Below are 24,206 nucleotides of genomic sequence, written 5' to 3' on the forward strand. Positions count from 1 at the left end.
GAGCAGTTACACAAACAAGTTGACAAACAGCTAACAACATGATGACAGATTCAAATTAACGCATCTCAATATTAACCTCTAATGTAAACAGACTAATTGCCCCAATTAAGAGGCACAGAGTGGCAAGCCAGATGAAGAAGCAAGACTCAGTGGTATGCCGTCTTTAAGAGACCCATCTCACATGCAATGACACTGATATGCTCGAGATAAAGGAAAGGAGAAAAATCTGTCAAGCAAATGGAAAATAGAAAAAAGCAGGGGTTGCCAAATGTCCATCAATGATAGACTGGATAAAGAAAATGTGGCACATATACACCATGGAATACTATGCAGCCATAAAAAAGGATGAGTTCATGTCCTTTCCAGGGACATGGATGAAGCTGGAAACTGTCATTCTCAGCAAACTAACACAAGAACAGAAAACCAAACACCACATGTTCTCACTCATAAGTGGAAGTTGAAAAATGAGAACACATGGACACAGGGAGGGGAACATCACACACTGGGGCCTGTCAGGGGGTGGGGGGCTAGGGGAGGGATAGCATTAGGAGAAATACCTAATATAGATGACAGGCTGATGGGTGCAGCAAACCACCATGGCACATGTACACCTATGTAACAAACCTGCACATTCTGCCCATGTACCCCAGAACTTAAAGTATAATTAAAAAAAAAAAGAAAAAGAGAAAAGCAGGGGTTGCAATACTAATTTCAGACAAAACAGACTTTAAACCAAGAAAGGTCAAAAAAAAAAAAAAAAGACAAGGGAATTGCATAATGGTAAAGGGTTTAATTCAACGAGAAGACCTAACTAAACAAAATCTACATGCACCCAACACAGGAGCACCCAGATTCATAAAACAAGTGCTTAGAGACCTTCAAAGAGACTTAGACTCCCACACAATAATATTGAGAAACTTCAACACTCCACAGACAGTATTAGACAGATCATCAAGGCAGAAAATTATCAAAGACATTTAGGATCTGAACTCAGCACAGGACCCAAATGGATCTGATAGACATCTACAAAACTATCCACCACAAAACAACAACACATACATTCTTCTCAACTGCACACGGCACTACTCTAAAACCGATCACACAATCAGACATAAAACTATCCTCAGCAAATTTAGAAAAATGAAATCATACACTCCACACTCTCGGACTACCATGTGATTAAAATAGAATTCAATAAGAAGAAAATCACTCAAAACCATACAATTACATAGAAATTAAACAACCTGCTCCTGCATGACTTTTGGGTAAATAATGAAATTTTGGCAGAAATCAGGAAGTTCTTTGAAACCCGTAAGAACAAAGATACAACATACCAGAATTTCTGGGACACAGCTAAGGCGGTGTTAAGAGGGAAACTTATAGCACTAAACATCCACATCGAAAAGTTAGAAAGATCTCAACTTAACCTCACATCACAACTAAAAGAACTAGTGGGTCAGCTGTGCTGTGCAGGTGATCCATGCTACACCCTAATCACTACTTGCTCTTCGGAACCTGAAAGTTATAGCAATGGAAGCTTCAAGATGGAAAAAATGGCAGCCAGCCTCTCCCTCTGTGAGCTCCATCCCAGGGAAATGTAAAGTTGCTACCAGCCTGAAAACCCTGATGGGGGTGGGGTGGTGGTGGCTGCAGTCCCAGGTTGTGGGGTTGCCCCCATGAGGAGAAGTGGGACTCACATAAAAAATAGTCTGGCGAAACGTCCTTGATGAACATTGATGAAAAATCCTCAACAAAATATTTGCAAACCAATATTCCTGATGAACATCGATGCGAAAATCTTCAATAAAATACTGGTAAACTGAATCCAGCAGCACATCAAAAAGCTTAGCCACTGTGACCAAGTAGACTTCATCCCTGGGATGCAAGGTTGGTTCAACATAGGCATATCAATAAATGTGATTCATTCATATAAACAGAACCAATGACAAAAATACAATTATCTCATCAGATGTAGAAAAGGATTTTAGTAAAATTCAACACCTCTTCATGTTAAAAACTCCCAATAAACTAGATATTGAAAGAACATACCTCAAAATAATAACAGCCATCTATGACAAACCCACAGCCAACATCATACTGAATGGGCAAAAGCTGGAAGCATTCTCCTTAAAAACTGGCACAAGGCAAGGATGCCCTCTCTCACCACTCCTATTCAACACAGTATTGGAAGTCCTCACCAGAACAATCAGGCAAGACAAAGAAATAAAGGGCATCAGAATAGGAAGAGAGGAAGTCAAACTATCCCTGTTTGCAGACGACATGATTTTATATCTAGAAAACCCCATAGTGTTGGCCTCAAAGCTCCTTAAGCTGAAAAATGATGTTAGCAAAATTTCAGGGTACAAAATCAATGTACAAAAATTACTAGCATTCCTATACACCAACAACAGTCAAGCCAAAAGCCAAATCAGGAATGCAAGCAATCCCATTCACAATTGTCAGAGAAAGAATAAAATACCTAGAAATACAGCTAACCAGGGAGGTGAAAGATCTATACAATGAGAATTATAAAACAGTGCTCAAAGAAATCAGAGACGACACAAACAAATGGAAAAATATTCCATGCTCATAGATAGGAAGAATCAGTATGAAAATGGTCATATTGCCCAAAGATCTCTACAATGAGAATTACAAAACACTGCTCAAAGAAATCAGAGATGATGCAAATGGAAAAAATATTCCATGCTCATAGAAAGGAAGAATCAATATCATGAAAATGGTCATATTGCCCAAAGCAATTTATAGATTTAATGTTTTTCCTATAAAACTACCAATGACATCCTTCACAGACCTAGATAAAACTATTTAAAAATGTATATGGAACTAAAAAAAGAGCCCAAATAGCCAAGACAATCCTAAGCAAAAAGAACAAAGGAGGAGGCATCACACTACCCAACTTCAAACTATACTACAGGGCTACAGTTACCAAAACAGCATAGTACTGGTACAAAAACAGACACACAAATCAATGGGACAGAATGCAGAGACCAGAAATAATGCTGCACACCCACAACCATCTGATCTTCAACAAAGCTGACAAACACAAGGAAAGGACTCCCTATTCAATAAATGGTGCTGAGATAACTGGCTAGCCATAGGCAGAAGATTGAAACTGGATCCCCTCCTTACACAATGCACAAAAACCAACTCAAGATTGGTTAAAGACTTAAATGTAAAACCAAAAAGTATACAAACTCTGGAAGACAACCTAGGCAATACCATTCTGGACACAGGAACTGCAAAGATTTCATGAAGAAGACACTAAAAACAATCTCAACAAATGCAAACATTGACAAATGGGATCTAATTAACCTAAAGAGCTTCTGCACAGCAAAAGAAACTATCAATAGAGTAAACAGACAACTTAGAGAATGAGAGAAAACTTTTGCAATCTATGCATCCAATAAAGGTCTAATATCTAGCATCTATATAGAATTTAAACACATTTACAAGGAAAAAACAAACCACCACATTAAAAAGTGGACAAAGGACAGGAATAAACACTTTTCAAAAGAAGATATACATGTGGCCAACAAGCGAATGAAAAAAAGCTCAATACTACTGAATATTAGAGAAATGCAACTCAAAACCACAATGAGATTATCATCTCACATCAGTCAGAATGGCTATTATTAAGAGTCAAAAAATAACAGATGTTGGCAAGGTTGTGGAGAAAAGGGAATGCTTATACACTCTTGGTGGGAATGTAAATTAGTTCAGCCATTGTGGAAAGCAGTGTGGCGATTCCTCAAAGAGCTAAAAACAGAACTATCATTTGACCCAAGAATCCCAGTACTGGGTATATATCCAAAGGAATATAAATTGTTCTGTCATAAAGACACATGCACACATATGTTCATTGCAACCCTTTTGCAATGAACAGTAGCAAAGACATGGAATCAACCTAAATGCCCATCAGTGGAAGACTGGATAAAGAAAATGTGGTACATATACACCATGGAACTATGCAGCCATAGAAAAGAACGCCATGATGTCCTTTGCAGGAGCATACATGGAGCTAGAAGCTATTATTCTTAGCAAAATAATGTAGGAACAGAAAACCAAATATTCCATGTGCTCAGTTATAAGTGGGAGCTAAATGATGAGAACATAATGGATACAAAGAGGACAACACACAGTGGGGCCTATCTGAGGGTGGAGGGCGGGAGGAGGGAGAGCAGAAGACATTGAGGCCTATTGGAGGGTGGAGGGTAGGTGGAGAAAGAGGATCAGAAAAAATAATTATTGGGTAGTAGGCTTAGAACCTGGGTAACGAAATAATCTGTACAACAAACCCCGTGACACGAGTTTACCTACATAACAAACCTGAACATGAACCCTTCAAACCTAAAATAAAAGTTTTAAACATAATAATAAATAATAAAATTTGAGAAGATTTCATTATTTAAAATCTCAATTCTGAAAATTAAATAGGCAAATGGTTTAGGTAATAATAATTTGGACAGTATGAAGAATAGTGTGAAAAGAGAATATGAGGAAGCTCAACTTGGACAATTTGAAAAGTTTTTAAAAGTTGAATTTAGACAAATTGTGAATAAAATTTGTTCTTTTATCATAGAGGTGTAAGTGCTTTTGATAATTCTTTGGTGAAGAGTAAATCGGTAATTAATAACTATTAAAATATGTGGTTAAAATTGTTTTATGATGAAACAATTGTGATTTAATTAGCTATATAGAGAAATTTTTTCCAATTTTTGACTCAGCTACTTTCAATAAAATTTTGTGGCATCTTCACAAAGTAAATGATTAAATAACTAGTCCTCATTTTACTATATAGAGATTTTTATGCAGACTCTTCCTGTTATGAATAAAATTCAAATTGGAATATTATAAAAGAAAAAATCAAATAAATGTTTTAAAACCTTTGATTATTTCTGTGAATGTGATACATAGACCAGTATGAGAAGAAAATTATTCAACAAAAATTGAAGAAGAACAATGTACACAGTGGGGTCCATTCTCCATATCTAACTACCTCTACACTAGTATTGGGAAAAAACTGATATTCAAAACTGGCAGCAGTTTTTAATGTTTAATTAAAATAATTATTAATTATTAGAGTACTGATTAATAACATGTAAATTTTAACTTTCTCAAAATTGTTTCAATTTTCAAAACTGAAAAATAAAAATTAAAAATTGATATTTAATTTTTCCAGCTTAGCAGGAAGAGAAACTACATAAGTAGAAAATATTAGGCATGGAGCAAATCCTAATGGTTATTAAGTTTAGCTTAGGGGTGTGGTGGAAATTGGTAAAATGTTTCCCTTAGTTTAGGTTAATTACAAAAATGTTCACGGGTTCTCTTTTCAGTGGTTTAACCTCTAGATTATTTGACTTAGAATAGAAAACGATCTTGGTTCCCCAGGCCTCAATTTATTCTTGAAGTGAATCCAATTTCGTATATAAAGTACTCATGGCCTGGCACAAGAAAAAAAAATCTATCACCTTTCTTCCTTCCCATTTCCCATGATAATTACTTTTTTCTTCTCTGCAATGTTAACTTAGTCAATGTACACTTTATTGGGGGTGGAGATAAATAGAAGGCAGTTTAGATTTTGAAAAGAGCTTTGTTTTACTGTTAGAAGAAACAAACTAAAGTGAAAAACTAGTATACCTTAGCAGAGTGACTGATACAGAGTAGACAATCACATTTATCTGTTGACTGTTGAATTTTAAAATGCCAAAGAGTCATAAGACGAGTATTTTCCTGCGTGTCCTCCTTATTGTGAAGGGATGATGGAAACGATTTCCCATTTATGAACTGTCACCGAGGGAAGGGTAAGGATGTGTTAGGGGAGCAAGGAGAGATGAATCTGAGGATACTCACTGTCTCCTGACTCCACAGGCAGAGTGTGGGTTCCAGATCTGACGATGACTCCCTTAGCCATGATCTGAAATGAAAAAACAGTGAAGGAAATTTCTTGAGCTGGACACAGTTCTCAGCCTTCTATTCCCCACATGACCCACTTTCACTTGTCAAGTCTGTGCTGGAGAGAATCAACCTCAAGAAAACTCATGGAATGAAGGACGCACAACAAGAACACAAGGTGGCTGTGTGCAAGTAGTTTATTTTGACATTCCTGAGCCTATTGACCACTTTTGTCCTACTGATAAGCTGCAATTTTATTCCATGGCCTCATTCTTACCAGGTAATGGAAACTGAGCTCCGATAACTCTCCCATGGCCTGTCTATTCAGTGTATAGTGTGCCGTGATAGTCTCCGTGTGGCCACAGGGCAGGGTACCAGCCACAGGCTCCAGGTGAATGTAACTTCCACTTAAGGAGAAAACACGATTTGCAGTGTGCTGAGCACCCTGGTGGTCTTCTGCTACCCATGAATAGTGAAAACACAAGTTGGGATGCTCAGTGAAAACCTGAGTAAACAGAAAAGCAAGGAAAGAATATTGTCTTGAAATTCTTCACCTTAGCTTCTCACCAAAATGAATAGTTACAACGGTGTCTTCCACTCTAAAATACACTATGGCTCTCCCTCATACTGGTTGACAGCCAAATAAATGAATTTTCAGTCTCCCAACATTCAAATATTAAAAGGAAATCATCCACAAATTTATCTCTTTTGCCCTGATTCTGCTAACTCATTACTACTTTGACATTTTCCTCCTGCCCCTCAGAACTAGAGGAAAAATGAGAATGATAAATAACTCAAACAAGTGGAAAAGGGATTTTTCAGATATTATAATTATCTCATGAATTGGCTTAATTAAAATTAGGGTTTGTATTAATAAAACATTCTATTACCTTATGAGCTTCAAAATTGTTTATAGTAATCCTTAGTAAATTAGCATTTATGCCTCTTATCATTATTGTGACTTCCAACCTTTAAGACCTATGTGATTTCTGAAACTTTAAGCCTTGCAGATAATGTTTTGCGCATAATTCTATTTCCCTTGTGGTAACTGCTCCTTAGCTTTTCTTCAAAGTGCCCTTATTTTTTTCTAAATTTATTAGGCATATTTTGTGGACTCCTCTATTTGGTCTCATAATAAAGTTCCTATTTAAAGAAACCTTTTGCGCATAAACACATCATACTAATAATTTACAGATCTTTTAACTCCATGAAAATAGGAACTTTTAAAGTGTAGGGACACTATTTAGTCACCTTTTAAATCCTAGGGAGAGCGAGTGTCTATCACATAGAAAACATTAAACATCATTACATGTGTTTAAACTGAGTTAACACATGAAACTGAGAAACAGAAATAATTTATATGTTATTTATCGACACTGAAATCCATAAATTATAGTCTTTTATCACTTCTTTGAGATAACAAGCATGAAAACTTTTTAGCTATAGAAATCTTTTGATCATCGTCATTAGACAATGTATATTAAGTGTGTGTGTGTGTGTGTGATCACTTTACAAAATTTCTAAGTGACATGGAAAAAATAACATAAAACAAAGTACATGAATTACTGAAGCAGCTGATATTGTTCAAGACCCAAATCAAATAAGATTTTTTTCATAATATATAAAATGTTACAGATAATGATAGTGAAATTATCAGGCACTTCTGCAGTGCCTTTTCTAATGCCTTTATTGTTTTTCATGAAATTCTATTATCCTCAAATTTGTAAACTCAAAGTTAGATATCTTCTTATTTCTTACTCTTAAATGCAATCTGTACATTTCTTCTGAATATATCACTGTTCCTAACATTTCCTTTGTCCTCAGAGATTTGTCTTTCTATACTTACCCGGACAGAAAGTTTATTAACCGAGATATTGGTAGTATTGATTGAAAACTGTGCAACACCCTGCTCATTGGTGGTTGCATTGGAGTAATAATTGGCGTCATTCACAGAGATGAAGATGAGTTTATTGGGGATGGGCACACCTTTTCCATCCACCAGAAGCACCTAAAGAAGAAAAGTACTTGATAGTTGATGTGAATAACACCCAGAGAGGACTGAACTCATGTGAACAAATGCTTTTGCTGCTATAACTAAAACAACAACCTCCCCCTCAAAAAATCCCCACCAAACCTTCATCTTTACGACAAAATGTTTCCTTCCATTTGGATCCTCATGTCCTACATAGCTTATCTAGGAAATTTTGTAGTATTTCCAGTAAAGTCAGGGAGTTTTTTTGTTTTGTTTTGTTTTGTTTTTTGAGACGGAGTCTCGCTCTGTCGCCCAGGCTGGAGTGCAGTGGCGCGATCTCGGCTCACTGCAAGCTCTGCCTCCTGGACTCACGCCATTCTCCTGCCTCAGCCTCCCGAGTAGCTGGGACTACAGGCGCCTGCCACCCGTCCCAGCTAATTTTTTGTATTTTTAGTAGAGACGGGGTTTCACCATGTTAGCCAGGATGGTCTCGATCGCCAGACCTCGTGATCTGCCCGCCTCGGCCTCCGAAAGTGCTGGGATTACAGGCGTAAGCCACCGTGCCCGGCCAAAGTCAGGGAGATTTTTAATAACTACAACGTGCCACTTAATATGCACTTGGAATAAGAATAAAAGAAATGAATTTAAACTGGCTGTTTTTCCCTTTTCGCATAGACGGAGGCTAGAATGCTTGGCTGTGTTCTGAACTCTACTAGCTAAAAAAGTTACTTCTCTGTGCTTCAGTTTTCCACCTTCATTAAAAGGGGGATAATAGTTGTGCCTCCTTTATATGGTAGTATTGAAGATTAAATAATTATTTAAAAATACATTAGAGGAGTAGGGCGACTATAGTTTTCCAATAATCTGTTGTGATTTAAAAATAGCCAGAAGAGAATAATTTGAATTTTTAGCAAAAAAAGGACAAATATTTAAGGTGATGAATATCTCAATTATGCTGATTGGATCTTCACAAATTATTTGAATGTATTAAATAATCACATGTACTCCCCAAAATTGATACTATGATGTATCAATTTTTTAAAAATTTAAAATAATAAAAATACATTAGAAGATATTTGGTGTACGATAATTATTCCATAAATGTTAGTTACTAACGTTATTATTATCTCCTGCAACAAACCAGCTAAGAAAATCCACATGAGAATGTTTTCTTCCCTTCCTTTCCCTTCCCCTTCCCCTGGCCCTTCCTTTTCCCCTTCCCCTTTTTCCTTCTTTTCCTTTTCCTTCCCCTTTCCTTCTTTTCTTTTCTTTCACAACTGGTCTCTGTTGCCCAGGCTGGAGTGCAGTGGTGCCATTATAACTCACAGCAGCATCGAAGTTCTGGGCTCGAGGGATCCTCCCACCTCAGCTTCCCAAGCAGCTGGGACTACAGGTGCACGCCACCAGCCCACTGCTAATTTTTTTTTTTTTTGCAGAGGCAGAGTCTTACTATGTTACTAGGGCCGATCTAGAACTCCCGGCCTCAGGCGATCCTCCCCCCTTGGCCTCCCAAAGTTCTGGGATTATAAGCATGAGCCACTATGCCTGGCCAAATGTCTCAATTTACTAATTATAAAACAGGTAAAATTAATTATCAATATGATTAAAATTAATATTTTATTGGTTTTATTATTGTTAAAATATATAAGTTAAACATATAAAAATATAATAATAACCATGAAATGCATGTTATTTTAATACCTATGCCTAAAATTAAAGACTTATTTATTTATGTCAGAAGAGAACAACAGATATAAAAAGAACACTGACAGCCATAAATGTTACAAACTCTGAAAATTCTGATGCTGCCCAGGTCATGATAGAAATATCATTTATTCTAAACTGCATGAAAGAAGAGGTTTGATATAACAACTAAGTCACATTACATTAAGTATCTTTATTAGCTACATATTAAAATAGTATCTCTGATTCTCATAATAATTTAGTATGTGTCTGTTTGTTTCATCAGTGATATTTAGAAAGGAAAGTATTTCTCCTTGGTTTCATGGTGTTGGTCATATTAATTAACTGATAATACTAACCAAGTGTGGGCTGCATCATTGTGTCCTGTGCTTAGGTGCAACCGGATACTTTGCTTACCTGTGCATTACAATATATCCTACCTGTGCAAAAAAGGGGATTCCTTGTCTAAAGTGTGAATCCACTTTCACGAATTTGAGTTTGGATACAATGTTTGTGATTTCACTGATCCTGTTTGCAGTGACTTCCAGGTCTGAAAAAATATAAAGAGTCAGTACTTTTAGAAGTTACTTTAGTCATAAAATTTCTTTCTTACAAATGACCTTTATTTTGTTATGGAAAGTAAACTATTGTTTTATTTCCCATATTCGTTCGTTACTCACACCTGTCCCCTCTTCTCTGATCCTGGCTTCCACTCTAAGCTTCATTTCAAAGGCCGTATTTGTAATCTGGAGCATTTTGGTGTGTACTTGTTGGGTGATGCAGCCATTGCTGTTAAGCTGAGAAAAATACCAAAACCAATAAATGTCAAACTGATTGAGATCAATAGTCACTGAATCTACTCTTCTGTCTCTAATGACAAGAAAACTTTTTTTTTGCATTAAGCATGTTAATTGACCTTCGAGAACTTAATCCTCATATCTGCTTTGTAACCTCTAAAGTTAGTCGTCCAAATGAGAATCTTGTTGACTAAGAACAGAAATTCCTTTTTTGGTGGGGGATATTTTGCGACAAGCTTGTCCTGTTGCCCTCTTTCTAGTTAGTAAAATGGAGTCTCACTGGTTGTAAACAGTGATAGCACTGAGGGAGAATACCGCCTACTAACCTGTTGACTGAATTCCTCACAGACCTCCTGCTTGTCACAATTAAGAACACGAAATAATTTTCTACACAGGCTCACAGTTGCAAGTCCTGGGACAGGCTTCCCATAGGTGTATCTGGCAAATGAGAAATAAATCAGGAATTGAGAATGGCTGTTTGCATTTTCCACTACCACTCCTCCACAGAACTGTCCCTCTTTAGAGTTCCCTACACATCTTTATCATCTGGGTGCCCACCAAGTAGAAAGCTGTCTGGAAAATGTCTCCCTCAAAAATATTAGCCATTAAAACCTTTGAAACTTGACTGCACTGTACCACCACATTCTCTTTGGGATTGAATATATATATTTATATAAATATTTTTATATATTTAATATATAATATTATAATTATATTTTAATGTTTAATTAAAATAATTATTATTGGAGTACTGCTTAATAATATATAATAATATAATATATAATAATATAATATATTATATATAAATATATTATATAATGTTTAAAATAATTATTATTAGAGTACTGATTAATAATATATAATATAATATATAATATATAACATAATATATAATATAATATAATATATAATATATTATTATATTATATTATATATATTATATTGTATTATATATATTATTATATATAATATATTATATATATTATCATATATAATATATATATTATATAATATATAATATATCATATTATATATTATATATTATATAATATATTTTATAATATATTATTATATAATATATTATAATTATATAATATAATATAATATATTATATATCATATAATATATTATATATTATATGATATATTATTATATTATATATTATATATTGTATTTATTATATATAATATATTAATATATTATATATAATATTATATATTATCTATTATATATAATAGATTATATATAATATTATATATTATCTATTATATATAATAGATAATATATAATATATTATCTATTATATATAATATTATTATATTATATATTATATAATATATAATATATATATTATATATTATATATTATAGATAATATTATATTATATATTATATATATAATATATATTATATATTATATATATAATATATATTATATATTATATATTATATAATAATATATTAAATAATATATAATATAATATATAATACATAATATATAAATATTAATAATACATAAATTATATATATTATATATTATATCTTTATATATTATATATTAATATATATTATATATATATTTAATCCCAAAGAGAATGTGGTGGTACCGTGCAGTCATATATATATGCAAACATATATATATATGTTTTTCCTTTGGCCAGGTGCGGTGGCTCATGCCTGCAACCCCAACACTTTGGGAAGCCAAGAAGAAGGATTGCTTGAGGCCAAAAGTTCCCAACTAGCATGGGTAACATAGCAGGACCCAGTCTCTACCAGCTTTTTAAAAAGATTAGCTGGGTATGGTGACATGCACCTGTAGTCCTAGCTACTTAAGGAGGTTTAGGCAGGAGATTCACATAAGCCCAGGAGTTTGAGGCTACAGTGAGCTAAGATTGCTCCACTGCACTCCAGCCTGGGTGAGAGACTCTGTCTATTAAATAAATGTTTCTTCCTTTTAACCTACTTATTTTCTATCATTCTTCTTTATTTTGTTTTAATAATATCAAAGCTTATTCTGTATACCAAGTGAGCAAATGTGGATGACGATTTGAATAAAAGTAAGTACATAATAACTAAGCAAATCTAACACAAAATGCACAGACACATGCACACGTGCACTGACACACATGCACAGAGAAGAGAAGGGAGAGAGAGGGAGAAAAAGAAGCCTAGGAACACATGAGGCATGTAAATACAAAATAATTAGTGGGGTTATGTGTGTGTGCACATGTTATATTAGTCCTTTCTCTGATTAGATAATGGGTAACAGAATAATACACAATAATTTTGTTTTGGACATTGGTTTTCTTTCCTATTTGCAAATGGCTCTGAAATTACTTCAAATAAAAAGATAGAATCAAAGCAGCTTATTCTGAAGCCCTTCTCCAACATATAGATATCTGCACTACGGCACTATTAAGTTAGACACATAACTCCTTGGCCATTGCTCTGAGGCTGAAATGAGGCAGAGATCTAGGCGTTTTGGTGTTTCTGGTATATAATATTTAGGCTGGCATATTCCTTTACCCTGCGTGCTCCCTCTGGGACTGTTTGTTTGTAGGCTATCAGTTTTGCTTCTTCAGGTTAAAAGGAACTGTAAGAGGTATCTGTAATCACAGAGGGCAACAGTGGAAAGGAACCTCATAGGTAAGGTTCATGCCCTCTGTCTACTGCTTAAGAGATGGAGGCACAGAGAAGCAGCAGAATGCCTAGTTAAAACAGTAAGTTCAGATAGGGGAGGCACACTCATCACTGCCGATTCTGAGTCTAGTACCCTTCATAATCATGACATCAGTCACTGGATCATTTATATTATGTTTAAGTCACTTCTATAAAATCCTAATCATTGGCTTTTGCCCAGTAATTGTGACCTGTGATCTTTAGGCTTCTCTGTCACATTTTTAGTCCATTGTATCAGCGCATCCTCCTTCCTCAATGACAGGATTAGTATTTATGGTATACATATGAAGAAAAGGAGAAAGTGAAATTTCCTGGAGTGGAAATTTCTGGGGGAGAGATTATTTCAGGTTATTAAACAATTTGTTCTACCATTGCACTATTTCTGGTTATTGAACAATTGTTCTATCAAAAAGATCAATGTAAAACATTCAATGTATCCTCTTAAAATTGCCCAGAGGAAAGATTAGGCATAATTAATTCAATGTTCCATGAGAAAACAAACAGGCAGATTCTGCAAGCAAGACTTCTAGAGGCCAACTGATGATCTTCAGCGAAATGTCATTTAAAAAAGGAGGTTATAGACTTTTAAACCTCTAAGATATTTATAGATTCCTATGGCTTGCTTTAAAATATTAGAGCTAAAAAACTACTGTAGAGGAGGAAATGGGGCAAAAAGAACCTGACAAATTTTACAATTTTAAAAATAGGTGATAGGTACATGAAATTGTGTTTTACTTCTCTGTTAACTTTGGCACGTGATTGAAAATTTCCGTTGTAGAGAGTTTGGAAAAAGAAAAGGTACTTAGGAGTCATAATAACCAAAACCAATGTGCGAACACCCAGCTTTATGAGACCATTTTTAGGACAATTGAAGATACTTGACTGTAAACTTGGAATTAGTTTTGGAAAATTACTTCTAATTTTGTTAAGTGATCGTGGTGTCACGGAAGTGGACAATATCTCTGTATTTTAGAGGTGCATGTACAGAAAAATATCATGATCTTTGTGATTTATCCTAAAAATGTTAAAGTAAAATATATGATGAAACAATACGGAAAGATGTTTATTGTTAAATCATAATTAAGTGTGTTTCTATTCTTTTATGTATTTGAAAATTTTAATAGTAAGTCGTTAAATAAAGAGAAGTCAATGGAGTAATATTACAAAAGTGCTGAGGCAAAGTAAATTTATAATTTTGTACCTACATAATCACTCAAAATTGAGGCAAAATATAAAATTTTAGATAAAAACAATATAACTCACTCTCCACAGACTGTTATGTTCACTTTTTCATCCATGATACTGATTATCTTTGGCACCTGAACTTTGACCTCAAACTTGGGAAGCACTGTTAATAGAGATAATAGGAATAAAGAAGGTTGGTAAACATTTATTGGAAATACAAATAATTTCAGTATGTCTATAATTTTTCCCAAAATAACACTCTGAAAGTTAGATTTACTTTCCAATGTATCAACTTTAAGATGGTAAGGTTTAGCAATTCATGCAGAATCTAACTGACTTCTTGAGCACAGCGGGTCTCAGTGACGTTAACAAATGATGGTGGTTTCACTGAAACAAGAAGTTTCATACTTGGCAAAGCGTAATTTGCTACTGAAAATCAGCAAGCTCTTATGAGCTTCTGTGTTCACACCGTCCTAATGGTCTTAGAAGCAGGTAAGTCTGACTCTACTGCAAGTTCAACATATCTACGGGAAATTCAAAGGATCTAAGTGAGCTCACACTCTAGGAACCAAAATGTTATGCCTTTTTCATCTTCCATAATCCATACCAAATTCCTCCACGGTGAAGGGGTGCTGTATCCTTCCACCTGATTCTGTCTGTACCACCACCCTGTAGGAGCCCTGAATGGGCTCTGATGAGAGGGGAAAGGACAACTGATTGAGGCCAGCTTCTAGCTTGAGACTCTGCCATTGTGCAATTCGATTTCTTCTTGGGTTCTGAAGGGAAACAAGAAGCATGGGCAGTAATCATTTAGTCACAATAGTACTTGAGCAACTCAAATGATTTTGAAGGTGATAATTAGCATTGCCTCTGGAAAGACAAATACAGAAGGAAGAGAAAATACAATCAACCTGACAACTGGGAGTAGGAGGAATTCAGATCTGAAAATTTTTAAAGTAGTTCATCTGTCTGGAGTATTATCAGAACCTCCTACTCTCTAAAAGTACTAATTTCCTTATAAGATACTTTTTCTGATACTTACCTCAAGGTATATCAGTGGAATCTATATGATAAAAGGAAAGAAGAGATGTGATTAGAATTCCAGCAAAGGCTACAATTTCAGACTTGTGATCAAACAACATGCTGAGGAAGAATATTATCTGTAGCTAAATTCAACAAGAAACATAACAGAACTGGAAAAATCTCAGGGAAATTATTAAATAGTTCTAGGATGAGCATACACAATATATTCAATAATTATTATTATGTGTTGCCATTTCCCTGAAAATTATTATTGGTGAATGATATTATTGAATCTTTAAGTATTAATATTATTTGGATACTAAAATTCTCCTAGTGAATAATATGACTATACTGCTGACTTTCATAAGTTGGGAAGTAGATATTAATAGAGTTATATGTCATTATGATTTAGACATAACAGAAATAGAATTCCCAGAATCATTTGGTTGAAAGTAAACCAAGAATATTTCTTCTAATTTCAACATTGTCTATTTTCTACCTATTAAAAGCAGCTTTGTTCCTTTGCACTAATATTGAAGGTAAGTTGAAAAAAGGGAAATTCAATTAGCATAAAAAAGTCTTTGTGTATAATATATTTCTATACTATATGTATAGAATATATAATAAAATTATAATATGGTCTATTGTATATACCTGTATATTCATAAAAGCATAATTCTTTATTGCTTTTTTAATCATAAATTCCTTGAAAGTATGAATATGAATAGTGCCTTTTTTCTTATGCTTCTTTAATATTCTTAATGCAGTGTGTTCAGAGTAACAAATGCAGCTATCGCCAGACTGATTAAATACTGTTATAAGAGAAAGAACTTCCTCATCTCTTGTCCCTCAATTTTTGTTTTGTATAAGACTGCAAATCTGTGCTGAGGCTGGAGCCAAGTTCAAAAACAAGTGTCTTTCATCCTCTCGCTTTTCTTGTACCTTTCTACCTCACTCTGGGTGAGTATTCCCACTCTACCCACAACCCAAACCACAGATAGTGGATGCTTACCAGTTCATTTCGAGGGCGAAAATTTTCATCCACGGAGACAACACGGAATCTTACTGGAAAAGTAGTTCTCCAATAAGATTCAGACATGATAAAGCAGGTAATTTGGGTAATAAGACAGGAGGCTACGGGGCTAGGATAATGGAGACTTTGGCGGTTCAGGTGGCCCTTCTCAGTGTTGCCCCAAACAGTGGAATTTCCCTACTTACCTGTCTGTCCTGGTTTATACATGGGTTTGTCTGTCTGGACAAAGACCAGACTTTGGGTGTTCAGTACCAGAACTGTGTTCCTCTTCCTGAAATCTTGCGTAGGCCCCTTTATCCGGATGCTAAGGAATGCCACCTCTGAAGAGGCTGAGATCCTTGGGAGCTAAAAAGCAAAGGATTTTTTACTACTGGGGAACTGTGCAGTCTTCTCCCTCTGCATTCTTCAGTCATTGCTATTTCCTATCTCTCCTTCAGCTTCACCAAGGAGAAGGAAGGTGTGACTATTTCTTCAGACATAAGAGTGACGATATTAATGTGAGATAGAGGAATTGTATCAGTAAGAGTGGCCATCAATAGAACCCAGATCTCCATGGAATTCACCTAGAGCTCTAGTTATTAAATTAGATGCCTTTTAACTGAGTATATATATTCTGAAGGAATGGAGAGAAACATCTCTGAAAAAATATGGGAGAGCATAGGAACTGAGTTTCCCAAGTTAGGCAACTTTAAAGAGGTACTAGGTGTTTGCTTAGGGTATCCTGCATGTGCAAAAAATTATGTTGCATGCAAAGTTTTTATCATGAAATTTTCATATGATCTATTTCTAGGAAATGTCCAGCCCGATCCTTAAAGAGACAGTTACAATCAAAACTAGAAAACTCCTCTAAGTCATGAAATTTTTGTGGGCAATAGGATTATTATTTAGGAATGAAATTCAGAAGAGTATTTCTTCCTTACTCTGGTAAAAAATGCTTTGTTCCTTAATAGCTGAAAACTCACTATTTTTAGTCCTTTCTGAAGTCCTAACTACATTCCTTTTTTTTTTTTTTTTTTTTTTTTTTGAGACGGAGTCTCGCTCTGTCGCCCAGGCTGGAGTGCAGTGGCGCGATCTTGGCTCACTGCAAGCTTCGCCTCCCGGGTTCACGCCATTCTCCTGCCTCAGCCTCCCGAGTAGCTGGGACTACGGGCGCCTGCCACTACGCCCGGCTAAGTTTTTGTATTTTTAGTAGAGACGGGGTTTCACCTTGTTAGCCAGGATGGTCTCGATCTCCTGACCTCGTGATCTGCCCGCCTTGGCTTCCCAAAGTGCTGGGATTACAGGCGTGAGCCACCGCACCTGGCCCCTGAAGTCCTAACTACATTCTTAAAGTCATACATTGGGATTGCACACCAGAGCTCCATCACCATGACCTATAGAGCTCAATAAAATGTATCAAGCAGGGATAGCCAGCTGGCACCGTAGCACTCACAGTGAAGGAGACACAGTGGAATAAGTCCTTCTCCGCCACCAGGTCAGTGAAGAGGCTCCTGTTTTCCCTGCCAGACTCCAAGGAAGCACTTACAGTCACTGTCTCATTCAGGTGGCTCAGAAGGACACAGCCCTTCTTAGGGGCCTCAGTGTGGAGCAGGGAGGGGACCAGCACCATATACTGCCTGGGAAAGGAAGAAGTCTAAATTAGAGAAAAACTGATGATAGTAAGCGTTTTCATCCATAAATGTGTTTTCATAACAATATGTATTAATTGGTGCAATCAGTTTTATTCTAAAAGTCAATGGACTAAGTCAATGGAGGTTCTGTCACAGATCAGCACAAAAATTTTATCTTTTACTCATCAGTCATGCCTCAGCCACACAATCTGGAGCCATACAACACTGGAGATTGCTTTCCAAGATGTTACAATTTCACAGGCATTCCTTGCTTTAAAGAGCAGTCTGAGCTCTTTAAACTTTAACTTTGAACTTTAAAAAAAATCTGAATTCTTGAATATATATCCATAAAAGTGCACGCACACAAACACACACACATATATAAAAAATTGGGAGTGATTATTCATCGTAACAAGGACTTACATTAAAATCTGTCTAGATAAACATCACTTTGGAATGAACACCGTGACTAGATTTACAGAAATTCAACTGAAAGAACTTCAGTAAGCATATATCATTACACAAAATAACACATGTGTATATTGCAAAATCATTTTCTTAATATCAGCAACACTGAAAAAAAGTATTTGCTGTTTCTCTTAGGCTCCTCAGATACAACTCAAAGTCAATATTTTATCAACGAGTTTGAAAATTTTGTCAATTATTTACATGCACAACTCCCTGCTACACACACGCTACACAAACACACACTGTATTTTATTATCATTTCCCTTTATGCTCAATTTCTTGAGGCAATTAACATTAATAATTTAATATTAGTATGTCCATGTTTATAAACATGTTTGTTTCCGAATCACATGGGTGGATAGGTTATCTTTTCAATAAAAAAAAACAAACAAACAGGTTCAGGCTGGGAGAAGTGGCTTATACCTAGTTCCCGGCACTTTGGGAGGCTGAGGCAGGAGAGTCACTTGAGGCCAGGAGTTTGAGAACAGCCTGCACAACATTGTGAGGTCCCCCATCTCTACAAAAATTAAAATAAAAAATTTAGCCAGGTGGCGCATGGCTGTAGTAGCAGTTACTCAGGAGGCTGAGGCAAGAAGGATCACTTAAGCCCACGAGGTTGAGGCTACAGTGAGCTATGATTGCACCAGTGCTTTCAGAGTGACAGAGTGAGACCCTGTTTCAAAAAAAAAAAAAGCAAAGTTTATATGAGTACTAAAAGTACATATTATTTTGAAAAGTCTTTTCTTTTTTATTTAAATTGTTGAAAGTTTTCAGTTTTTCAGAGGCACAGGCAATTTTTTGTGTAAGCCTCACATTCTTGCCTTAGCTTTATTGATAAGTGTCCTTTGTCTCTAATGCCCCCCACTCCATATTTTCCTGTCACTTTCCAGAAGCCTCCAACTCAATATAATCTCTCCACACTCTGAAATCCCATGGGCTGAAAGAGAATGTGTTTTTGTTGTTGCTGTTTTTGAGCATCTGCCACATGACAAGAATTGTTAAGCTGTCTCTGTATTAAGCCATTTAATCTTCCCAGCAATGCTGTAAGGTACATGCATGATACTCTCCATGTTCATGGAAGCTAAAAGATGAGATCCTCATCAGTCCCCAAAACTTGAATCCATAACAGATGGATAAAATCCCTGCCCCCATGCCAAATCAGTAAATCGTGACTAAAATGTAACTCTTCAAAGCTTTAATGATTCAATGATTCATGATTCAATATCTGCAGGGTTAGGCCATTTATAGAGTAAATTTGCAAGTAAAAACTATTATTTTCTTATATTATTTTACTACCCTTACTTTCCATTGCCAACATAAACTCTTACTTTTTAAATTGTTTTTTGGACAGACAATTTGACACAAGAAACCCAATATTGTTGCTTTACAAAATTAATAGGTGTGAGACTAGGAGGAGAGAATCCAAGGATAATTGAGTTGTGGAATCTGGAACTCAAATTTGGTCCCCTCATCCTCCATGTAGTCTGCTCCAGCACACCAGTTTTGCTACATGTGTTTTAAAGTGTTCCTGGGCAAAACTATATGCCATGAATCTCCAGGGCCACTCTGAAATCATCCAAGTTTCAGATGATTTTACTGTATGAGTAGTAAGGTTTTGTTCTCTAGCAGAGAAGCTGAGGGCAGTTAAGTAACTCACCGATAGTCGTTCAGCTAGTCTCTTATGTCTTAATCTTTTTCCGGTATCTGGATGCTTCTGATCTCCTGATCACTGCTCTTTTAACAGCATAATAAATAATAAAAATGTATCATTTTTTACTTCCCCATCAAAAAATTTTTCCTTTAGTTCTTTCATCTTAATAAGAAGGTATATATATATTTATAATTTATTTACTATTTTTATTCTTATAAATTATAAGCCTAAAAGATATCACAATTAAAAATTAATTCCACATATATTTGACATTCTAAAGAACTATTTTACATGAGTTCAATTAATATTTTTTTAACAGATATTGAAATCGGAACAAATCCAAGTTGACAAACTTGCCCAAGATTTCATTGGTAGTGAGCTGCTAAAATGTTTTAATATATGTTTACTCAATCATGAATGTTTGCATTTTAAATATTTGCCTCTTTAGCAGGGACTAAATGTAGCAAATACTAAAGTGATAACTTTTAATTTTCTCTTTTTCATTTTATTCCCCTGAAACCTTCATCTTTCTGAAGCTTACTGCCCCAAGGCAGGGGAGAATGGCTATTGGTTCTCTTTTGTAATCTCTCTCATTTATCACATCAAGGGTTAATTCTGGAGGGATGAAGTTAAGTTTTCTCCTTACAAAGGGAGAAAACACCCCTTCTGCTTGTGATAACTAGGGCGTGAGGCTTGTTGTTCTTTGTTCAGTGGCGGACACAACGTAAAAGGATGGTTTCAATGGCAGCATGGTCCTATGTAGTGTAGGACTGCATCCAGAACCACAAATTGCTTAATGTTTCTGACCCAATACACGCGACTCGCTTTATCCATTCAGTCTGCTCTCAGAAAGCAAAATAGCCTCCACATATTCCCAAATGCTTTCTGGATGGAGAGCAGCTGGAAGTAGTAGCGCCCACCGCTGTAGATGAGGTAGAGGGATAGTGGGGGAGAAATGTACCCCTACCGGTTGCCAGGAAATTGTGCAAGGAAAAAGCCTGAGGAAAGCAGGAGACTTACTGGATTGAACTCCTTATTTCTGCTTTCTGCGCTTTGGCCTGAAGAAGGCCATTTGAGTTAGATGAATAAGGGTAACACACAGAGCAGAGGGACCCCTTATCCCTTTCCCCATTTGGGACTCTGAAGACTTCCCTGTATCAGTCTGGAATACAGGAGACACGATAGGCATCTAGAAGTGCAGTGTGGGTATGCAAGAGAGAGGTAGAAGTTTAACCTCTCCAGGACACCTCAGTGCCTATGTGCTATTATTGGACCCAAGAGTTCTCACCATTCTCTGGAAGAAATGTAAAGGCAGCTGGGTTAAGGCCAGGGACCTTAAATGGCCTGGACTGCAAAGGGGCAAGGTGACCCTGCATCACAGGCTGTGTTGAAACAATAGCCATAGTATTTGAGGCAGGATGCAAAGGTAGGAGTTCTATGGGATATGAAACAGCTGAAGTGAGACAGTCAGTTAGAGAGGACTGTTGGGTCCTGAACACACAAGAGAAACCAGATGGCTAAACTTCAACAGTGCATGCCAGCAAGTAAGGAGAAGTCAGACTGACGGTAGCCAAGAAGGATGGAGAACTTTGAGACCAAGGACTCTGACACTTTTCTCTATTAGGAGTTAATGGAGACCACAGTTCTCTAGACACTATAGAGGAGAGGAACTGGGGAGAGGTGGAAAAGAAGTCTTACAATTATTGAGTTGTACCAACTTACAACTGGATAGGGTTAAAATTATTTTCCCCGCTTTGGTCCCCCACTGGGAGCTGTTGGTGAAGACTTGATACATGATTGAAAAATAAAGGAGCTATACTTTCTGTATATATATATATATGGCCTACAATACATGTTAAGTTGCACTTCACTATATATTTTGAATATCTTTATATTCAGTGCCTTCCATCCAAAAGAATGGTTCTGTGAAGGTGGGATCTAGTGTTTTATTTAATCATGCTTCCTAGTGACTACTTGTATTTATGACTCTGATTGGCCCAGTGTAGAAAAAATGATTTCAAGAATAGAGGATAAATGAAAGATAAACAAGGGATTAACTGGAATAATTTCTTATATTTGGAAGGTATTGTAATGAGTGGAAAGGTGGCATTTACAAAGGAAGGCAAAGCGAAGACACAAGGGAGAGACTGAAACGCACTCTGGAGGAAGGGGTCTTGAGTGAGACTTACGGTTCTGCAGAGTTTGAGTCACTGGCAGAAAGCAGGATAAGAAGTAGCACGAGACATAAATGAAGAAGTCTGTCTTTCCGCATTGTGAGGGATAAATCTCAGGGTTGTGTCCAACTCTCTGCCCTCAGCCTCGCCCTGGAGACCAGCTGAGTTTACCAGGCTTTATGTGGCCACTATGTACAAACAAGCCCCACCCCAAGGCCTCTGAATAGAGTTCAGAATTGAGCACAGATTCCCTAAAAGGGTCATTACTCTCAGTGGTTGCCTCATTTTTCTCAAGGCTAAATTCTGATAGGTACTGGGGCATGTCTGGAAGATAAAATTTGTATTCCATTTAGAATGAGCTTTGACAGCAAACCTCCTGATAAGGAACCTTCAACCTACCTTTCTCCATCTCTTTCAAAATCCTTACAAGCAGGTGACAAAGGATGCTGACAAAGAATGTCAGGGACACGTTACCATGATAGTAACTCATGCATTGCAGATTCATTTCTGGGACTGAGTGAGTTATAACTATAGACTTTAGGGTTTTTGGGTTTTCTTTTTTAGCAGTTGATTGAGTACATGGTCCTGGAAGAAAGTGATATAAAATAAGGATTTCAAGAGTAGAGGATCAATGAAAGATAAAAGAGATAAAAGATCAAAGAGATTTTAGAAAGGAGTTATCAAAGATCACACTTGTCTATTTCACAGCATTGACCTGATCAGATTCTTAATTGCTCCTGTCTGTCCTTGTTACTGTCTGAGCACTCTAACGTTTGAGTCCCTTAAACCATGTCATTGACTTTATCTGAGATTTTTTTTTTGAGCCATACTGTGTGCTAAGTGCTATTCTGGTGATGAAAATACAATATTGAACAGGATATTCAGTATCCATGCTCTCATAGAACTTGTAGTACAATGATGATCACATATAAACCACCAGCAGATTTAATGCCATCCTTAGACTGCAGACATTGGTGTCTGTTTACATACTGTATTACTTGAAACTTTTTAAATCAACTTTCTTTCTCTTTCTCCATATTTCAGCCTAATCATCCCTTCTTTGGAGAGCAAATTCCTGGCCACACTGCTGAAAGTGGATTCCTTCCTATTAGTTTTTATTTCACATCTTTGTTTCTTTTGTCACATTATCATAGAATGAAATAATTTATTTTAAATTATGAAATGTTTTATATATATATACTCACAAATATAGAGAGCAAGATAAAAAACACTCGTACCTTACATGCACCCAACTTTAATAAAATTAAACACTTGCCAAGTTTGTTTAAGGTCATTTCTTCTTAAGAAATGAAAGATGGCAATGGTAGTGCTCTTTTAAAATTTGTCTAGCAGCTTTTCCAGTTTTTACCAGATCCACCAACCCAAAAAAAGAAATAAATCAAGACAAATATGGTTGGAGTTTCCTTTGTAATTCTCTCCAATCTCATTTCCCTTCCAATGTTGTGGGATTAGGAAGTTGATATGTATTCTTCAAGATGTGTTTATGTTTTTAATCCATATTTATGTAAATAATATATAGCATAATTTTGTGTTTTGTATTTTATATATATAAGTGGTATGCACATATTGTAAAATTTGTCATCACTATTATGGTTTTAAGACTTATTAGCATTGATAATGAGGATAAAATTTATTAATTTTAATGACCATCTATACGACATTCTATTGTATGAATGTGGCCAAACCTGTTACTCTATTCCCCTAGTGCTGAATTTTGGATTCTTCATAGTTTTCAACATTACAAATAATACTGCTACAAATACGGTATGTCTACTTAAGCATATTTGCAAGAGTTTCTCTAGGGTATATAGCAGAGCTTGGATTATAGGCTATATATGTATGTACATCTTGAAATCTATCAGATTGGTAAATTGCTCTTCAGAGTATTACATGGATTTGAATACCCATCTGCAACAGTGGATATTTTCAGTTTATTATATATTTACCATCATTTTACTCTGCTAGGCATTTTACTTTTTATCAGTCTGATGAGTGAAG

General features: G+C 35.8%; 2 protein-coding genes across 4 annotated transcripts in view; one reads left to right on the forward strand and one right to left on the reverse strand.

Moving 5' to 3' along the window:
• The window catches only part of PZP (PZP alpha-2-macroglobulin like), a 61,061-nt gene extending 38,702 nt beyond the window's left edge, over nt 1-22,359 (reverse strand). For 2 of the 3 annotated variants that reach the window (XM_009424789.5, XM_520824.7), the window contains exons 1-13: nt 22,203-22,359; nt 17,717-17,900; nt 16,470-16,629; nt 16,264-16,316; nt 15,271-15,291; nt 14,836-15,004; nt 14,307-14,391; nt 10,692-10,803; nt 10,251-10,365; nt 10,009-10,118; nt 7,760-7,921; nt 6,191-6,418; nt 5,872-5,935 (exon numbers count right to left, since the gene is read on the reverse strand). In XM_009424789.5, the coding sequence (XP_009423064.1) occupies nt 5,872-5,935; nt 6,191-6,418; nt 7,760-7,921; nt 10,009-10,118; nt 10,251-10,365; nt 10,692-10,803; nt 14,307-14,391; nt 14,836-15,004; nt 15,271-15,291; nt 16,264-16,316; nt 16,470-16,629; nt 17,717-17,900; nt 22,203-22,285 (1,546 nt within the window). In that variant the 5' untranslated portion in view covers nt 22,286-22,359. Of the gene's footprint in view, nt 1-5,871; nt 5,936-6,190; nt 6,419-7,759; nt 7,922-10,008; nt 10,119-10,250; nt 10,366-10,691; nt 10,804-14,306; nt 14,392-14,835; nt 15,005-15,270; nt 15,292-16,263; nt 16,317-16,469; nt 16,630-17,716; nt 17,901-20,019; nt 20,097-22,202 lie in introns of all 3 variants that reach the window. The other variant, XM_063786272.1, reaches the window with a different exon arrangement.
• KLRG1 (killer cell lectin like receptor G1) overlaps nt 1-24,206 on the forward strand; it is a 135,671-nt gene that overhangs the window by 62,562 nt on the left and 48,903 nt on the right.

The sequence above is a fragment of the Pan troglodytes genome, chromosome 10 (assembly GCF_028858775.2).
Source record: "Pan troglodytes isolate AG18354 chromosome 10, NHGRI_mPanTro3-v2.0_pri, whole genome shotgun sequence".
Taxonomy (NCBI): domain Eukaryota; kingdom Metazoa; phylum Chordata; class Mammalia; order Primates; family Hominidae; genus Pan; species Pan troglodytes.